At 44.1% G+C, this 17,892-nt stretch overlaps 1 protein-coding gene across 1 annotated transcript in view; it reads left to right on the top strand.

The window, feature by feature from the left end:
* The window catches only part of LOC111954854 (glutamate receptor ionotropic, NMDA 2D-like), a 39,458-nt gene that overhangs the window by 16,100 nt on the left and 5,466 nt on the right, over positions 1–17,892 (top strand). The window contains 13 exon segments of the mRNA XM_070436144.1: positions 4,511–4,625; positions 5,602–5,690; positions 7,404–7,483; positions 7,486–7,532; positions 7,535–7,611; positions 8,965–9,118; positions 9,691–9,765; positions 9,768–9,846; positions 12,535–12,660; positions 12,882–13,111; positions 13,800–14,008; positions 14,567–14,754; positions 16,868–17,100. Of these exon segments, the coding sequence (XP_070292245.1) occupies positions 4,511–4,625; positions 5,602–5,690; positions 7,404–7,483; positions 7,486–7,532; positions 7,535–7,611; positions 8,965–9,118; positions 9,691–9,765; positions 9,768–9,846; positions 12,535–12,660; positions 12,882–13,111; positions 13,800–14,008; positions 14,567–14,754; positions 16,868–17,100 (1,702 nt within the window).

The raw sequence follows: 17,892 nt of genomic DNA, 5'->3' as shown, positions 1-17,892 counted from the left end.
TCTTGATAAGAAACTATAGTGTAGATTTGGCCTTGTGTTTCAGGTTATAGTCCTGCAGAAAGGTGAATTAATTTCCCAGTGTCTGGTGGAAAGCAGACTGAACCAGGTTTTCCTCTAGGATTTTGCCTTTGCCTCAATTCTGTTTATTTTTTATCCTGAAATGACGATTACAAGATTACGATTACCCATAACATAAAGCAGCCACCACTAAGCTTGAAAATATAGAGAGTGGTACTCAGTAATGTGTTGAATTCAGGACAAAAAGTTAATTGCTTTGCCAAATTTTTTGCAGTATTACTTTATTGCCTTGTTGCAAACAGGAGACATGTTTTGAAAAAAAAAAAAAATCTGTACAATCTTTTCACTCAGTCAATTAGTTTAGTTTTTTTGAGTTTCTACAATGTTGTTGATCCATCCTCAGTTTTCTCCTATAACAACCATTAAACTCTGTAACTAAACAATGTAACTGTTTTATAGTCACCATTGGCTTCATGGTGAAATCCCTGAGCGGTTTCCTTCCTCTCTGGCAACTGAGTTAGGAAGGACACCTGTTTCTTTGTCACTTCCTGACCTTAGATATCTCTGTTTTTCTATATATTTTGGTTAGGTCAGGGTGTGACTAGGGTGGGTACGCTAGTTTTTGTATGTCTAGGGTTTTTGTATGTCTAGGATTTTTTGTATGTCTAGGGGTTTTTGTATGTCTATGTTGGCCTGATATGGTTCCCAATCAGAGACAGCTGTTTATCGTTGTCTCTGATTGGGGATCATATTTAGGTAGCCATTTTCCTCGTTTGTGTTGTGGGATCTTGTTTTTGTATAGCTGCCTTGTGCACTGCAATACTGCACGTTTCTTATATTCTTTGTTGTTTTTGTTGTAAGTTTCACTATTAAAGAATGTGGAACTCTACGCACGCTGCGCCTTGGTCCGATCCTTTCAATGAACGTGACAATCTTTGTAGTGACTGGGTTTATTGATACGCCATCCAAAGTGTAATTAATAACTTCACCATGCTCAAAGGGATATTAAAAAGTATGCTTTTCTTATTTTTACCCTACAAATAGGTGCCCTTCTTTACTGTCATTGGAAAACCTCCCTGGTCTTTGTGGTTGAATCTGTGTTTGAAATTCACTACTTGACTGAGGGACCTTACAGATAATATGTGTGGGGTACAGAGATGAGGTAGTCATTCAAAAAATCGTGTTAAACACTATTATCGCACACAAAGTAAGTCCATGCAACCTATTGTGACTTGTTAAGCACATTTTTACTCCTGAACTTATTTTGACTTGCCATAACAATACGTATTGAAATTACATATTTATTGACACGACATTTCAGCTTTTCATTTTTTATTCATGTGTACAAATTTCAAAAAACATAATTCCACTTTGACATTATTACAAGAAATCTCAATGTAATCAATTTCAAGGGGTGTCAATACTTTCTGAAGGCAGTAAATTGTTACCAAAGGCCTAAATGGTACCAATTTATGTATTAATTACCACCTACTGTTCATTCATTTTTGATGTGTCAGCTATAATGGGTCTCTTTAATACATTTATTTGACCAGACAAGGTAAAACTACAATTATCTACCTCTCACCACTCTCCCTTCTTTTTCTCACAATTCTTTCTATCTTTCATCTGCATCCCCTTCCGTACCTCTCTGCTCCTCTGTCATCCCTGCACCCCTCTCTCCTCCCTCTATCTCTCCCACCGCTATGCTCTTTATGCTTTGTTTTTATTACACCATTCAATCTCATCCTCAATCTAATTTCCTTCTCTCTCCCCTCCATCCCTCCCTCCCTCCCTCCTTCCCTCCCACGCTCTCCCATCTATTGTCATTTCACAACCCTCTCTCTCTCTCTCTTCTCTTCCTCCCTGGTTCATTCTCTCCTTTTCTCATCACTCCGTCTCTTCCCTTTACCTTCTCTTCCTTTTCCCCCCATCTCTCTCCTCCCTTGGCCCGACTCTAAAAGGGATCTGATGCTTCATCGTTTTACATGTAAATAGGATAATTGATTGTGGTGGCTTAGATATGTGGAAGTAGAGTAGTGGCCTGAGGGCACACACACTTAATGTGTTGTGAAAAGTGTTATATACAATTTTAAATTGTACATAACTGCCTTAATGTTGCTGGATCCCAGGAAGAGTAGCTGCTGCCTAATGCTAATGGGGATCCTTAATAAATTCAAATACAAATGCAGGGTATAAATATTGGCAGTCACACACAGCCACGAACCCAACCAGCCACCAAAGCTCTTCTGGCCTCTCTCTGTATCTCCCGCGCCATCACTATCATGGCAGGAGCACTGTCAACAGCATAGGGACACACCAAACAGTTCCCATACCCGTCCCGTTTCCTAATGGAGGCGCTGGCACCAGTGAGGCATGGGAGAATCTAATAGAAGGGGGGAGGGGGGGCATGCAAATGCAGCTCTAAAGAGAGTACATTCATGTGAATGTCGTCTGATGTTTAAATAGCTAGTAACCCCCCACCCCAAACCCTTCACCCCTACTCCCCATATCACTCTCTCTCACTCGCTTTCCCACTTTGCCTATCCCTCTCCCTCTCTCTCTCCCTCTCTCTCTCTCTTTCCTGTCTACTCTCTCTCCCTCTCTCTCTCTCTCTCTCTCTCTCTTTCTCTCTTGCGCTCTCTATTCCCCCCTCCATCTTTCTCTGTCTGAATGAATTAGCCATTATGAGTTGTCTTTGTTACGGTGCGAGAGACAAATCTATATTCAAATATTCCGTAGCTTGTTCACCTCACAATGTTTCGGCATCAGTGGAAACACATGTAATGTCAATGACGGTGTGTCGCCATGACAACATGGCACTCACCCAGAGAGATCCGCGGCATTGCAGAGTTCAAGTGAGCGCTAACATTAACACATTGTCTTTCTTCATCTTATAAGAAAAGCAACTTCTGAATAGTTTTGTGTTTGTCAGCAGAATTTCTCCTCTATTTTTCCAAACCATGAAATAATCATTTGAATGTAGAATAGAGACCGAGGGTGTTTTCTGCTTTCATTTTTTTCTGCTTTCTATTGGATTTCTGTTTGCCGTCAGTATTCTCTTTATAGGCTTGGTTGGACAAATCATGTGTGAAAAGTTCTAATGCCCTTTGTGACTCCTTCATACAGCCTTAATAAACATATACAGCCTTCTAGCTCATTTGCATTGCATTCCATTACTTTGCATTCCATTATTGCCCCTCATATACTGTATACAGTAGCAACAGGAAGGATAGGAAGATCAGCACAGCCCTAGAAGTAGGGCTCCAGCCTGTCTTATCATGTGCCAGAATGTGAATAATTTCTCCTACTATATGATCTAGAAATACCCATAAATTATAGGTCATAATTCAGCTCAATACTCTTGTGAAGTTCGAGAGAGGGCAGTGGGTGAGACGCAGATAAACATCTCATATTACGTGGTAGGCTTTCTATGTGACAGCCTCGTATAAATAATGGCTGGATGAAAGGAAATGAGGGCATCTTCAATCAGCGATTGCTGCATCACGAAAACAAGAAAGCGCTGACGACAAGATTCCAAATGCCTTTTGAAGGAAGGGAGAGAAAAAGTGAACCGCCGTTGGTTTTTTAACATTCTATCTGACTGGCGTCCTCTGTGAATGGTGCTTTTAGGTGCAGTGTTGTCATGGTGACACAGAAGCATCTCAGATTCTGTAACCGACCGACAGACTGCCTCTAACAGCAACATGAAAAACATGAAAGCCAACAGCTAGTGTAGTTTGCTCTATAGCTTTTACCCCTGATTATCAGGGTAGGGCTGGGAAACCATTAGCACTATCGATATCAACGCGATACAGATGCGTTGAAGACTATGGAAAATAGCCTGCCTACCCTACATCGCTGCATACTGCTGTCTTTGCAAATCTCAACCACTCACAATTTCTGCACATTATTCATGTGATAAGCAGAAACTACTCGCCGTTTGCAGAACTTTGGCTACTCCAAAAGGCGAGCTCACATGTTTTATTCATCAAGTAATTGATTTATTTACATTTCATGTCACGTAGCTACCTGTAACTGTACATGGCTGGAACATAATAACAAGCAGCTTGGGACATAGAGAGATCTTTAGTGAAGTGCCTAACTGCCCACCTGCATCCTGCTGTCTCTCACCCTGCCACTCTGCCACTCTAGTCTTTCAACTACAAAGCTTGCAGCTGAAGACACATGAAAGATATCTAGTATTAAGTGTCCCCTGCTTCTCTCGTTCCCTCTCTCGCTCTCCCACTCTCGCTGCCTCTCTCTCTCTCGCTCTGCCACTCTCTCATCGCCTTCCCTGTCACTTCCAGCTAAAACTTGAATCTTACTGAAAGTCTAGCATGCCACTCCGTTTCTCTGTTTTTCCGTCTCCTGTTTCTCAGTTTCTCTGTCTGTCTGTGCTGAAAGTTGTTTCGTGTGCCTCTCTATTCTCTCTGTTTCCCTGTTTCTATTTCTTTCTGTCTGCCATTCCCACACTCCCTTTCCTGTCTTCCAGGTTTTTCAGTAACATTACGCTGAGTGGCCGGGACTACTCGTTCAACAGTGACGGCTACCTGTCCAATCCAGTGCTGGATGTGATTTCCTACTCCGAGGGGAAAGGCTGGGAGGAGGTCAGTGAGTTAGCGTGCTAACCGCTAATTATCTGACACGCTCGCTAACCACCATTTCACACCCATCAAGTCTGGCTAACTTATCCTCCTGCACACGTACACACACTCTCTCCCCTCAACTTGCTAACCACCCTTACCGCACTATCACAGTCCATCGGATGTGTCTACTTACTCCTTATTTAACGTTTTGCCAACCATGTTAGCTTTTGTTAACTGGCTAACTCAACGTCTAATGTTTGTTCCCCCGAGAGAGAGAAAGCCCATGCACTTGCCTCAGCTCTCCATTCACTCCATTCCTGCTGTTTTCAACTAACCTTTCAGCACTCTGTACGTTTACCCACATTGTTGCCTCAAGGCCTGGGGATTCCATGATATCCATTCACAACAGGAGGAATTTGTTCAGCATGAACCGTGATATGCCTCCGTACTGTCAAGGTGGGATAATCTGACCCAGTTGCAGCTGTATGATAACATGGACTCTGTAGTAGTGCTCCTTCAGTTAATTTCCTATCTTCTCTGAGTGCTCTGGGCTCTGATCAGTAAGGGTGAGTGAACAAACAGTGGACGATTGAGCTCTGGGACCAATTTTTGACCCGAGACCACATTATGTAATGGAAAAAGTCTGACCGCTTCAAATCAAATCGTATTGTATTGGTCGGATACACGTTTACACATGACCACAAATTATATACTGTGCGTCTGTAGTCTCCATAGATCCGTAAATACTGTAACTTACTGTTCCCTATAGTATAAAATAACCCTGATTCCAAATATTAGGATAATAATATAAACGTGTAGGCCATTCCATGGTCGACAGGTATACGTCTAATACATTGTGGTGATATTAGAACCTGACAAGTTCAAGTAACCCTGAAGAAGAACTGAGGAAATGGTTCTCTCAAAGCACTCACTTGAATTCATTAGTGAATCACTTCAACACAGGTTGCGTTCACTTCTGGTTTTTATTTTTCCCCAGTATGCAGTCTCCAATGTAAGCTTGACCGCCGAGACACCGAAACACTCTCAAGTGTTTAGTACATGCCACACTTACCGCAAACCGACGCAGTGAACAAAAGAGAAGTGTGCATCGCACAAAGGTTTCCTTTTTCCTCCTCACGATCCATATACAGTTGAAGTCGGACGTTTACATACACTTAGGTTGGAGTCATTAAAACTCGTTTTTCAACCACTCTACAAATTTCTTGTTAACAAACTATAGTTTTGGCAAGTCGGTTAGGACATCTACTTTGTGCCTGACACAAGTAATTTTTCCAACAATTGTTTACAGACAGATTATTTCACTTATAATTCACTGTATCACAATTCCAATGGGTCAGAAGTTTACATACACTAAGTTGATTGTGCCTTTAAACAGCTTAGAAAATTCCAGAAAATTATGTCATGGCTTTAGAAGCTTCTGATAGGCTAATTGACATCATTTGAGTCAATTGGAGGTGTACCTGTGGATGTATTTCAAGGACTACCTTCAAACTCAGTGCCTCTTTGCTTGACATCATGAGAAAATCTAAATAAATCAGCCAAGACCTCAGAAAAAAAATTGTAGATCTCCACAAGTCTGGTTCATCCTTGGGAGCAATGTCCAAACGCCTGAAGGTACTACGTTCATTTGTACAAACAATAGTACGCAAGTATAAACACCATGGGACCACACAGCCGTCATACCGCTCAGGAAGGAGACGCGTTCTGTCTCCTAGAGATTAATGTACTGTGGTGCGAAAAGTGCAAATCAATCCCAGAACAACAGCAAAGGACCTTGTGAAGATGCTGGAGGAAACAGGTACAAAAGGTTCTATATCCACAGTAAAACGAGTCCTATATCGACATAACCTGAAAGGCCGCTCAGCAAGGAAGAAGCCACTGCTTCAAAACCGCCATAAAAAAGCCAGACTACCGTTTGCAACTGCACATGGGGACAAAGATTGTAATTTTTGGAGAAATGTCCTCTGGTCTGATGAAAACAAATATAGAACTGTTTGGCCTAATGTTCCATCGTTATGTTTGGAGGAAAAGCGAGGAGGCCTGCAAGCCGAAGACACCATCCCAACCGTGAAGCACGGGGGTGGCAGCATCATGTTGTGGGGGTGCTTTGCTGCAGGAGAGACTGGTGCACTTCACAAAATAGATGGCATCATGAGGAAAGAAATTATTTGTGGATATATTAAGCAACATCTCAAACATCAGTCAGGAAGTTAAAGCTTGGTTGCAAATGGGTTCCACGGACAATGACCCCAAGCATACTTCCAAATTTGGGAAAATAGCTTAAGGACAACAAAGTCAAGTGTATGGAGTGGCCATCACAAACCCGGACCTCAATCCTATAGAACATTTGTGGCAGAACTGAAAATGTGTGCGAGCAAGGAGGGCTACAATCCTGACTCCGTTACACCAGCTCTGTCAGGAGGAATGGGCCAAAGTCACCAAATTATGTGGGAAGCTTGTGAAGGCTACCCGAAATGTTTGACCCAAGTTAAACATTAACTGCAATTATACCAAATACTAATTGTGTATGTAAACTTCCGAGCCACTGGGAATGTGATGAAAGAAATAAAAGCTGAAATAAATCATTCTCTCTACTATTATTCTGACATTTCACATTCTTAAAATAAATTGGTGATCCTGACTGACCTAAGACAGGGAATGTTACTAGGATTAAATGTCAGGAATTGTGAGAAACTGAGTTTAAATATTTGGCTAAGGTGTATGTAAACTTCCGACTTCAACTGTACTTCCTAAATGGCTCTAATGATCTCCTTGCAGGTTGGCACGTGGCAGAACGGTTCTGGATCTCATTATCCAGCCCTTTTCACGCTACGGCTCCTTCCTCAAGCCGCTGGATGACACCAGCACCTCAAGGTGGTCACCCTGGAGGAAGGGCCCGTTGTCATTTGATGGAGCCAGCTGACCCAGGCACCAACTCCTGCATCCGGGACTCGGTGCCCTGCAGACTACCGCTCAACACCACCAAGTAAGGCCTGCTACTGGGACGGATGTATTTAACCATGACCTACCCTGGTCTAACCATGGAGATATTTAACCATGACCTACCCTGGTCTAACCATGTAGATATTTAACCATGACTGACCATGGTCTAACCATGCAGATGTTTAACCATGACTGACCCTGGTCTAACCATGTAGATATTTTTACCATGACCAACATGTAACCAACATAGTTTAAATGTTGTAACTATCATAAGCGTAAAGGGTAATACAAAAATGATAATTGTGGTTGGCCATGTTGCTCCTCAGTATTGATATCGTTTATTGAGAGTGTGTTTCAAATACAATGTTTTACTCCACTCTACCTATGATGTCACATGGTTACATTCCCTCCCCTCAAGCCATTCAGGGATAAGAATTGCAGGGAATTTGTAAAGATTTAGCAACTGAATTGCAGTAAATAAGTAATAAACCCTTTAAACTTTTAAAATGTCTTTATAATTGTCAAAGTAAATCTATGCCATGCGCCACAATGGTGCCCAGTGACCCTATGACATCATCAGCTTCATTGCTCTACTATAGATTTTGACAAAGAGCTCTCTACACACAAGGTAGAAATATACTTTGAAATATTAAAATACCTTACATGTTTGGGATGCAGCGTAGTCTAACCAGTAACCACATGTTTTGCCATTTTTTTTCATTGACATGCTGTTGTTCATTCTCTCTTGTCCTCTTTTATAAATTCTCACTCGGTGTTTCACAGTCTGTCCTGGTCTCTGGAGGTCTGTTAGTGTGTTATGTGTTCCCAGCCTGTCTCTGATGCCTGGTAACAAGGCCTGCTGAAAGTTCCATCAATTGTATTGGCTCAGGGAGATTGCCCCGGTTAATCAGCCTGCTTTTAACATTCCATTGGCATCGCAACACCTGCGCTGCCTGGTTGGTTATCATAGTGGGCATACAGGGAGGGACCACACATTGATATTTGCCCAGTTAAACTTAACTTTTAATATGTCATTAGGCTTTTTCTGTCGACATTCCTATTGTAAAGCTACATGCTTGAGAGTATGCCCTGTTAAATCTCCTCATCCCCTGCTGAGGATAACCCACCCTGAAAAATGACAATTAATCCAGTTTTTATGCAGTCCTCCTCCTCCTCTCCTGTCTGTTCTGATATGCCTCCCTTCTCTAAAACTGAGCAGTCCAACTACAGGCAGTATTGATCCAGCAACTACAGCTCTCGCTAATAATTCATACATTCCTCCTTGCCCTTCTGTGTCTCCCTTCTGTTTCTCTCTTTCCTCTGCCTCCTGTCTCTAACATCTCCCTCCCTGTCTTTCTCTCCTTCCCTCCCTCCCTCGCTCTATCTGTAACCACAGTGTGCCGGTGGATGAGAAATCATCGAAGCACTGCTGCAAAGGCTTCTGCATTGACGTCCTCAAGCGATTGGCCAAAATAGTGGGCTTCTCCTATGACCTCTACCTGGTGACCAATGGGCAAAAAGACACGGGAAGAGGGGGAGTGATGGGCGAAGTGGAAGAGGCATGGGTCGGGGAGGTCAGGGTCATTGTTATCTTCTTTCTCTCTTTTCATTTCGTGATTCAAATAAACGTTGTTCAGGACGGTGGCCGATGCAATTCGCTCCTCAAAATCCCCTGAAAGGTAAACGGGAAAGACAGAATGAGACCAAGAACTGTCAAATAGATTAGTATTCCCATGGGAAGTAACTCGGGAGTGTTGGGCGTGGAGTCTTGGGCAAATGCCTCGCTATTTCCAGGGAAGACAATCCCCTCTGGGTGCCGGGATTAATACGGGTGGCTAACAGAGAAGAGATGGGGATGTGTCAACCCACATTCACAGTGACAGCACAGCTAAGGGTGTGTTGCTGTGTTTTATACAGCCACCGGGTGGCTAGACTGCTGCTACTACCAGGTGCAGGTGTCCTATTTTCCCCCACGTGGGAGGCTCCTCAGTTGCACAACTCACTCTCGGATCTCATTAACGTAACCATTTTACTACTGAACAGCTGGAAGTGAATGCCTGTGAACGGTGAATGGGCCATTTTTTTCTGTTCCTAACTGGCAGTTTCCCCTCCCGCCCACCAGGTGGTTTATAAACGGGCCGACATGGCCATTGGCTCCCTGACCGTCAACAAGGAGAGGTCAGAGGCTGTGGAGTTCGCTCCGTGCCCTTCGTGGAGACGGGCATCAGCGTCATGGTCTCCCGTAGCAACGGCACCGTCTCGCCGTCGGCCTTCCTTGGTGAGCAGGGCTGACTAAGAGCTTATGAAGGCCTATGAAGGGCATATGACGGGCTATGAAGGGCCTATGATGGGCTATGAAGAGTCTATTGTAACACACAATACCTGACATACCCCAACCAATGTTACCCCCCCCATTAACAAGGAAAACCTTGATTTCTCCCTCTTGGTTTAGTATCAAAGTTGTCAAGCATGGTTTCACAGGCATCTCAAACAAAGGCCATAAACACGTCGATATTTTCTTTTTTTCTTGTATTTTTCACTGTAGCCTTTGGTGAAATTCACTATTCCAATGGGCTATGCCCCCCCCCCCTCGATAATGAAGGGTGAAGATATTTCAGAGTGAAATATGTCTCTAAGATAACACCTCTACATTTCAAATCGCGTTAGCATAATTCCAGACTTTTCCCGAGCATGTAGAGACAGAGACTCAGTCTGCAGACAAGGCCGACATTTTAATCCTACAGCCATCGATTGAGACGTGATGGTACGTCTATATCTGCAGCCAGATCTTAGATAATACAGTGTGTAATGGCAGCTCATCAGATATGACTCAGTATTACACAGTAATCTGGCCATAGGAGGCGGCTGTGCTGTAAGTAAAACAAGCTCGTTCAGCCATCGACTCAAGTAGCACAGACTGGATGTGGTCTTAGTTTCAGACACTCAAACAGCACATACTGTATGTCGTTTTTCCCTCTGAATGATCCGCTTCAAACATGGATGTTTATCTATCTGTCAAGTAAGATTTAGTAGGCAATCTGGACATGTACTGTACCCAACCTGGAGTTTTTTTTACTCCAAGGCCATTTCGTCTGATTCAAGGGTCACTGATTTGATTGTAACCTAAGGGTTCCTGGCTTGGTCTTAGTATGTCTTAGCTGGCCTGAGCCCAGAGTAATCTCTTGCCAAGGAAATCTTGGATCTTCAAGCCTGACCCTTTCTGTAAGGTCATTTTCTTGAGACCATCAGCCATTTTGTCATCCATCTTGGGTTTGACCTTAATTGTTTTGAGCTTGTAAGTTACTCCTATATGACTTGAGTCAGACAGAATCTGAACCTCCAAAAATTCTTTAAAGACAGTTCCTTATTCCACTTGTGTAATAACATTTTTTTTTGTTAATTTCATGAAACACAATAATACATGTAATTACAGCGTTACTTCACAGGTATCAAATCAACATCATGTTTCCGCAGAACAACCCCTTTAAGTTCCAGCTATCCCTACCTATGACACAAGTGTATTTGTGTGCGAATGGCTTTTTTGGAGAATCCCCTCCCCTTCCTCGCTGTGTTCCAATGTTGGATGCATTTGCAGTTTGTTTTGATTGTGTTTCAAATTATTTTGTGCCCAATAGAAATTCATAGTGAATGATGTATTGTGTCATTTTGGAGTCACTTTTATTGTAAATAAGAATATAATGTTTCTTAACACTTCTACATTAATGTGCACGCTACCAGGATTACAGATAATCCGGAATGAATCGTGAATAATGAAAGTTACAGAGGGTCAAAGACAATACCCCAAGACATGCTAACCTCTCACCATTACCAATAACAGGGGAGGTTAGCATGTCTTGGGGGTATGATCTTTGACCCTCTGTAACTTTCTCACTCATCATTATTCACGATTCATTCAGGATTATCCATAATCATGGTAGCACCCACATTCACGTAGAAGTGTTTAGAAACATATTCTATTCTTTTTTACAGTAAAAGTGACTCCAAAAAAACACAATACATTATTTACCATAAATTTCTATTGGGCACAAAATAATCTGAAACAAAACCAAAAATAACTGCAAATGCATCCAACTTGTTTGTAGAGCCACAAGCTTGATATAGTCATTGCGTTCTCGGAATATGGGACCAAAAATCTTTAGGGGTGTCAATAATTTAGACTCCTACCTTGTTGATATTTTTTTGTATTACTTATTCAATAACATCTCTTTCTCTGGGCAATTGTATTAGTATAAAATAATATAATTTCCCAATTTTTTTGGAGCGTACAACATAGCTCAGTTTTTGAATTATTTATTTTATACAATCACTATTGCTGATCTTTTTCCAGGGTGTCAATCATTTCAGACCCCACTGTATATAGGAAATTGTAGGGTACCTATTTTGACGATGGCCCGTAGGGTGTCATTTCAAATCAAATCAAATGTTGTTAGTCACATGCGCCGAATGTTGTATTCTTACTTACAAGCCCCTAACCAACAATGCAGTTTAAAAAATATGAATAAGAAATACAAGGAACAAGAGTAAAATAACAATAGCGAGACTATATACAGCGGGTACCGATACAGAGTCAATGTGCGGGGGCACCGGTTAGTCGAAGTACTGTACCTACTGTAGGTATATTAAAGTGACTATGCATAGATAATAGAGAGTAGCAGCGGTGTAAAAGAGGGGGGGGGAAATGCAAATAGTCTGGGTAGCCATTTGATTAGCTGTTCAGGAGTCTTATGGCTTGTGGGTAGAAGCTGTTTAGAAGCCTCTTGGTCCTAGACTTGGCGCTCCGGTACCGCTTGCCGTGTGGTAGCAGAGAGAACAGTCTATGACTAGGGTGGCTGGAGTTTTTGATAATTTTTAGGGCAATTTGGCATGCATCCATAGCTTCATTCTAAGTAGCAAGCGAGTGAGAACCTTGGGACAGAACCCATGTCTTTGTGATGTGATGTTTCAGAGCCGTACAGCCCAGCTGTGTGGGTGATGATGTTCGTCATGTGCCTGTCCGTGGTCGCCGTCACAGTCTTTATTTTCGAGTTCTTCAGCCCTGTTGGCTACAACCGCAGCCTGCAAAGTGCAAAGAGTAAGTCATTTATTACAGTACGGTCATTATTATTTCAGGTTATCACCATTGAAGCAATTTAAGTGGTCGTGATGAGTTATATGCCATTGTGAGTACCCTGGGGATATTTCTTTTCCATTCAATGTCCATTTCTCTCGCTCTCTCTCTTTTTCTCTTTCTTTCTCACTCACTGTCTCTCCCACTCCCCCCTCTGTCTGTCCCCCTTATCTCTCTCTATCCAGAGACAGGGGGCTCTAAATTCACCATAGGGAAGTCTATCTGGCTGCTGTGGGCTCTGGTCTTCAATAACTCAGTGCCTGTGGAGAACCCCAGAGGAACCACTAGTAAGATCATGGTGCTGGTGTGGGCCTTCTTCGCTGTCATCTTCCTGGCCTCCTACACGGCCAACCTGGCAGCCTTCATGATCCAGGAGGAGTACATCGACACGGTGTCTGGCCTCAGCGACAAGAAGGTGTGTGAGTGAGGAGGCCCTTTTGATCCAAGGCCAAGATGGCCATAATGTCTGTTTCCATACCACAGCGGTGCCTCACTTTTTCCCACTTGCACATTACCTGTCTATGTCTATGGATTGGTGAAGGCATTGGCTGGAGGGAGTCTCCATTATTGTTAATCCATGACGGGAATGTGCAAGTGCATGCTTCAGGGTAGCGCCTGGAAGTCAATAAAAGTAGACGTTTTTTGTTGTGCTGAAGGTTGGTCTAGTGGTAATTCTGCTGCCACCTTCAGACAACTTATGCATTGATCCATCTCTAACTTTCATCCCTCTAAATTCTCTCCCTTTCTGAAGATCTCTGTACTAAGAATTCTCTTTGGGAGGGGAAATAGAAGAGGCCTTTTTACATGAGCTCTAAGGACGTTGGGTGGGCACTGGACAGCACAGCCAAAAATCACAATAACATCTCAAAAGATAGACGCTCAACTTGCTGAGTTGGTGTTGGAGATTTGAGCCGCAATCTTTTCAAATGTTCTTGCGTTTTGGCAGCTCTTTGATTTAATGACACGCTGCTTGGGGTATTGCCCACCTGTCCAACTTCCTTAGATCTCTATGCATGCATTATTTACGATGTAATGTACTCTTGTCACTCAACTTTTACCCTGAATCCCCACATCAACCTCTAGTTCCTCCTCTATCCCCTCAGTTCCAGCAGCCCACTGAGCAGTACCCCCCGCTCCGATTTGGCACCGTCCCCAACGGGAGCACGGAGGAGAACATCCGCAGCAACTACGCCAACATGCACAACTTCATGATNGAGGAGAACATCCGCAGCAACTACGCCAACATGCACAACTTCATGATCCGCAACAACCAGAAAGGCGTGGAGGAGGCCATCGACAACCTCAAGACTGGGTCAGTTTGTGTGTTTCTGAAGATGACACCCCGTTCATTTCATTGCATTCAACCAGGACCATGTTCATTAGGCACCAAACGGAAGAAAACAGCCTGAAACATGGAGGGACTACCTAGACTTGTCCAATAAGAAACGCTCATTATCGTCTTTCCGTTGTAAAACATTTTTTTAATAGGTTTTCTGTTGTGTGCCCTAATGAACATGACCCAGCATAGCAGCCTCTTAGCAACAGTTATCTCCTCATGCAGTCCTGTCCTACTGTATGTGTGTTTATGTCTCTGCTGGGGTTTATAGTGCAAACTACTGTATGAATTATGCTTACATTAGATAAAACACACACACACTTATCATGTTGGAAGCATTAGAGTAGACGTAACAAGTTGTGCGCCTCAGGCGGAGGAGAGACACTTCCCCAAGACGACTTGACCACCAGAAGCTTAGTCCTCACCCGGACTTGACGTACCGTGTTATTAAACCTCACATTCTCACTTATCATTTCACCCTCATCCCCTCTTCTCTTTCTCCCCTCCCTCCCTCCCACCCTCCCTCCCCGTCAGTAAACTAGATGCCTTCATCTATGATGCGGCTGTGCTAAACTACATGGCGCGGAAGGACGAGGGCTGTAAGGTGATGACCATTGGCTCGGGCAAGGTGTTCGCCACCACGGGTTATGGCATCGCCCTGCATAAGAACACCCGCTGGAAACGCCCCGTGGACTTGGCCCTACTGCAGCTGGTTGGAGACGGTGAGGAGAGAAAGAGGAGTGGGGGAGAGATGGACGAGGGAGAGAGGGATTGGGGACAGGCAGGAGAAGTTGATAAATGTGCTGGCTTGTTAGTGGCGGGCTGGCAGCATCAATCTATGTCTCTGCTTTTTGGTGGTGGATTGAAGTGAGAGAAAAAATACACTTTCCTGCAGTACTTACTGCTTAATTCAGTTGGGTCGAGATCTGGTCTGAGATGGCCATGGCATATGGTTTACATGGTCAACAAACCATTCAGTGACCACTCGTGCCCTGTGGACGGGTGCATTGTCATCCTATGGGGGCATAGCCATGGTAGCCAAAATAATGGCCTGCCCAGCATTTTTATGCATGACCCTAAGCATGATGGGATTTGAATGACTTAATTAACTCAGGAACCACACCTGTGTGGAAGCACCTGCTTTCAATATACTTCGCCTCCCTTATTTCCTCAAGTGTTTCCATTATTTTGGCAGTTACCTGTATGTCTTACAGTGGGCCTACACACTCTGTTTTACAGGAGGCTTGCCGTACTGTAAGACAGTAAACGAATGTTGAATGTTGGATTTATTATGGGTGGTTGTGACCCAGATGAAGCATTAACATGGACTGCAACGGTGATTCTCTAGTTAACATTTAGTGCATGAGGACTTGTAGGCCTAATCTGGGTCTGTGCAGCCACCCCAGAATGTTTCACTAATCATCACATTATACGAGGTCTTAAAGATTCCATACATGTATTCTCCAGTACTGTATCATACGTTGTATTGTTAACGTTACAATTGGTCTTCCTATTATGGGACTTTTTCTTTCTATAATACATCTTTTTTTCTGTCACTCAATCGCTCTGGTGCTGTGATTTATACGGCGGGGTTATTCCTTCGCTAACGGCGAGGATGTTGCAGCTCCGTCTCAGTTCAGCGGCCTTTGTGAAGATCTCAAAGCGGCTTTATGAAGCCCTGACTTCAGGCTGCCGTCGTGATTCAGGGCTGAATGTGAAAGAGAGCGGGGGACGGAGGTGCTTATTGAAACATGATGCATGAGATTAGGAGTCTGCCACAGTTTATGATCATGCAAATTAGAATCCATTGTTGAAAACACAATTGGCAGTTAAGTATAGTGATTTTCGTGAACCAACATTTGCACTTCACCCCCCCACCCCCCCCTACTAGCACTGACTTGGGCTGATAGCTACTTTATTAAGGAAGAATGTACGTACTATGACTGAAATATGTGGTTGTCTCACCCAGCTATTTTAAGATGGTTTGCTCTAACTGTAAATCACCTTGCATAAGAGTGTCTGATAAGTGACTCAAATGTAAAAATGTAATCAGACAGATCACTAACTCTCTGACTGTGAATTCTTAGCTACACATTCTTGGAAGAATATTTTTGTTTGGTAGAATCCTTTTTATTGTGTTTTATTGGAGTGGATTATGACATTCCAGTCAACATGGTTAATTCCTGTTTTTCTAATCCACGTACCTTGGGCTTTACAATTGGGTGTCCCACAAGGGGAAATTAACCTAAGGTTAATATAGTTGAATGTTTCAGTGTTATAATGAACAGGGATTTTAAAACTTCCTTTAAGTAGCTCCTCTTGCAATGCAGAGGGCTTTAGCTCACAGATGTGGCTGTCATTTCACTGCACGTTATCTGCTCTCCACTGAGTACAAGCTCTGGCTTTTCCTTCATTACTCCTTGACAGTGTAACAGTTGTTTTTGATAAGGTACTGATGATTAGTGTGCGGAGTCCTATCAGTGTCCGCTTCCTTTCATCTTGAAGCACTGTCGGGGTCACTCTTAGCATGGGACATTCTGTATCCTGGCCATTTCAGACCTCCATCAAAGCTGTGCAGCTTCTATCTCCCCTCCTCTCTCTCTCCCTGTCTCTCCCTGTCTCTCTCCCTGTCTCTCCTTGTCTCTCTCTCTCTGCCTCTCTCTCTGCCTCTCCCTCTCTTCCTCTCTCCCTCATTCTCGCTTCGCCCCCCGCCATGCATCATCTCTTCCAGCTCCCCCCTTTCAGGTATAAAACACTGCTTGTCTCATAACAAAGGCAGATAACACCTTCTCGTTGTTTTTTATTTGCCTTCCGGCCCCTCTTCTCCCCCGCCAGACGAGATCGACATGCTTGAGCGCCTGTGGCTCTCTGGGATCTGTCACAACGACAAGATTGAGGTGATGAGCTCCAAGTTGGACATCGACAACATGGCGGGCGTCTTCTACATGCTGCTGGTGGCCATGGGGCTCAGTCTGCTGGTGTTCTCCTGGGAGCACCTGGTGTACTGGAAGATCAGGCAATGCCTGGGCCACTCCGGGGGCATGGACTTCCTACTGGCCCTCAGCAGGGTGAGTCACTGACTGGTGGTGGTGGTGGTGGTACTGATGCCCCCTGGTGGTGGTGGTAGTGGTGATGGTAGTGGTGGTGGTGATACCCCTGCTGGTGGTAGTGATGGTAGTGGTGGTGGTGATACCCCTGCTGGGGGTAGTGATGGTAGTGGTGGTGGTGATACCCCTGCTGGGGGTAGTGGTGGTAGTGGTGGTGGTGATACCCCTGGAGGGTAAGTTTATCCCCTGTGGTGGTTCTCAGTATGTGATACCCCTGCTGGTGGGTAGTGGTGATGGTAAAGTGGTAGTAGTGATGCCTCCTGGTGGTGGTAGTGGTGCTAGTGGTGGTAGTGATACCCTGGGGGTGGTAGTGGTGATGGTAGTGGTAGTAGTGATGCCTCCTGGTGGTGTAGTGGTGCTAGTGGTGGTAGTGATACCCCTGGTGGTGGTAGTGGTGGTAGTGGTGATGGTAGTGGTAGTAGTGATGCCTCCTGGTGGTGGTAGTGTGCTAGTGGTGGTAGTTATACCCCTGGTGGTGGTAGTGGTGATGTAGTGGTAGTAGTGATGCCTCCTGGTGGTGTAGTAGTGCTAGTGGTGGTAGTGATACCCCTGGTGGTGGTAGTGGTGGTAGTGGTATGGTAGTGGTAGTAGTGATGCCTCTGGTGGTGGTAGTGGGCTAGTGGTGGTAGTGATACCCCTGGTGGTGGAGTGGTGATGGTAGTGGTAGTAGTGATGCCTCCTGGTGGTGGTAGTAGTCTTAGTGGTGTAGTGATACACCTGGTTGGGTGAAGTAGTGGTAGTAGTGATGCCTCC

This window comes from Salvelinus sp. IW2-2015, linkage group LG30 (assembly GCF_002910315.2).
Source record: "Salvelinus sp. IW2-2015 linkage group LG30, ASM291031v2, whole genome shotgun sequence".
NCBI classification, from domain to species: domain Eukaryota; kingdom Metazoa; phylum Chordata; class Actinopteri; order Salmoniformes; family Salmonidae; genus Salvelinus; species Salvelinus sp. IW2-2015.
The sequence above is the reverse complement of the archived record's forward strand: the minus strand, read 5'-3'. Positions and strand labels throughout refer to the sequence as shown.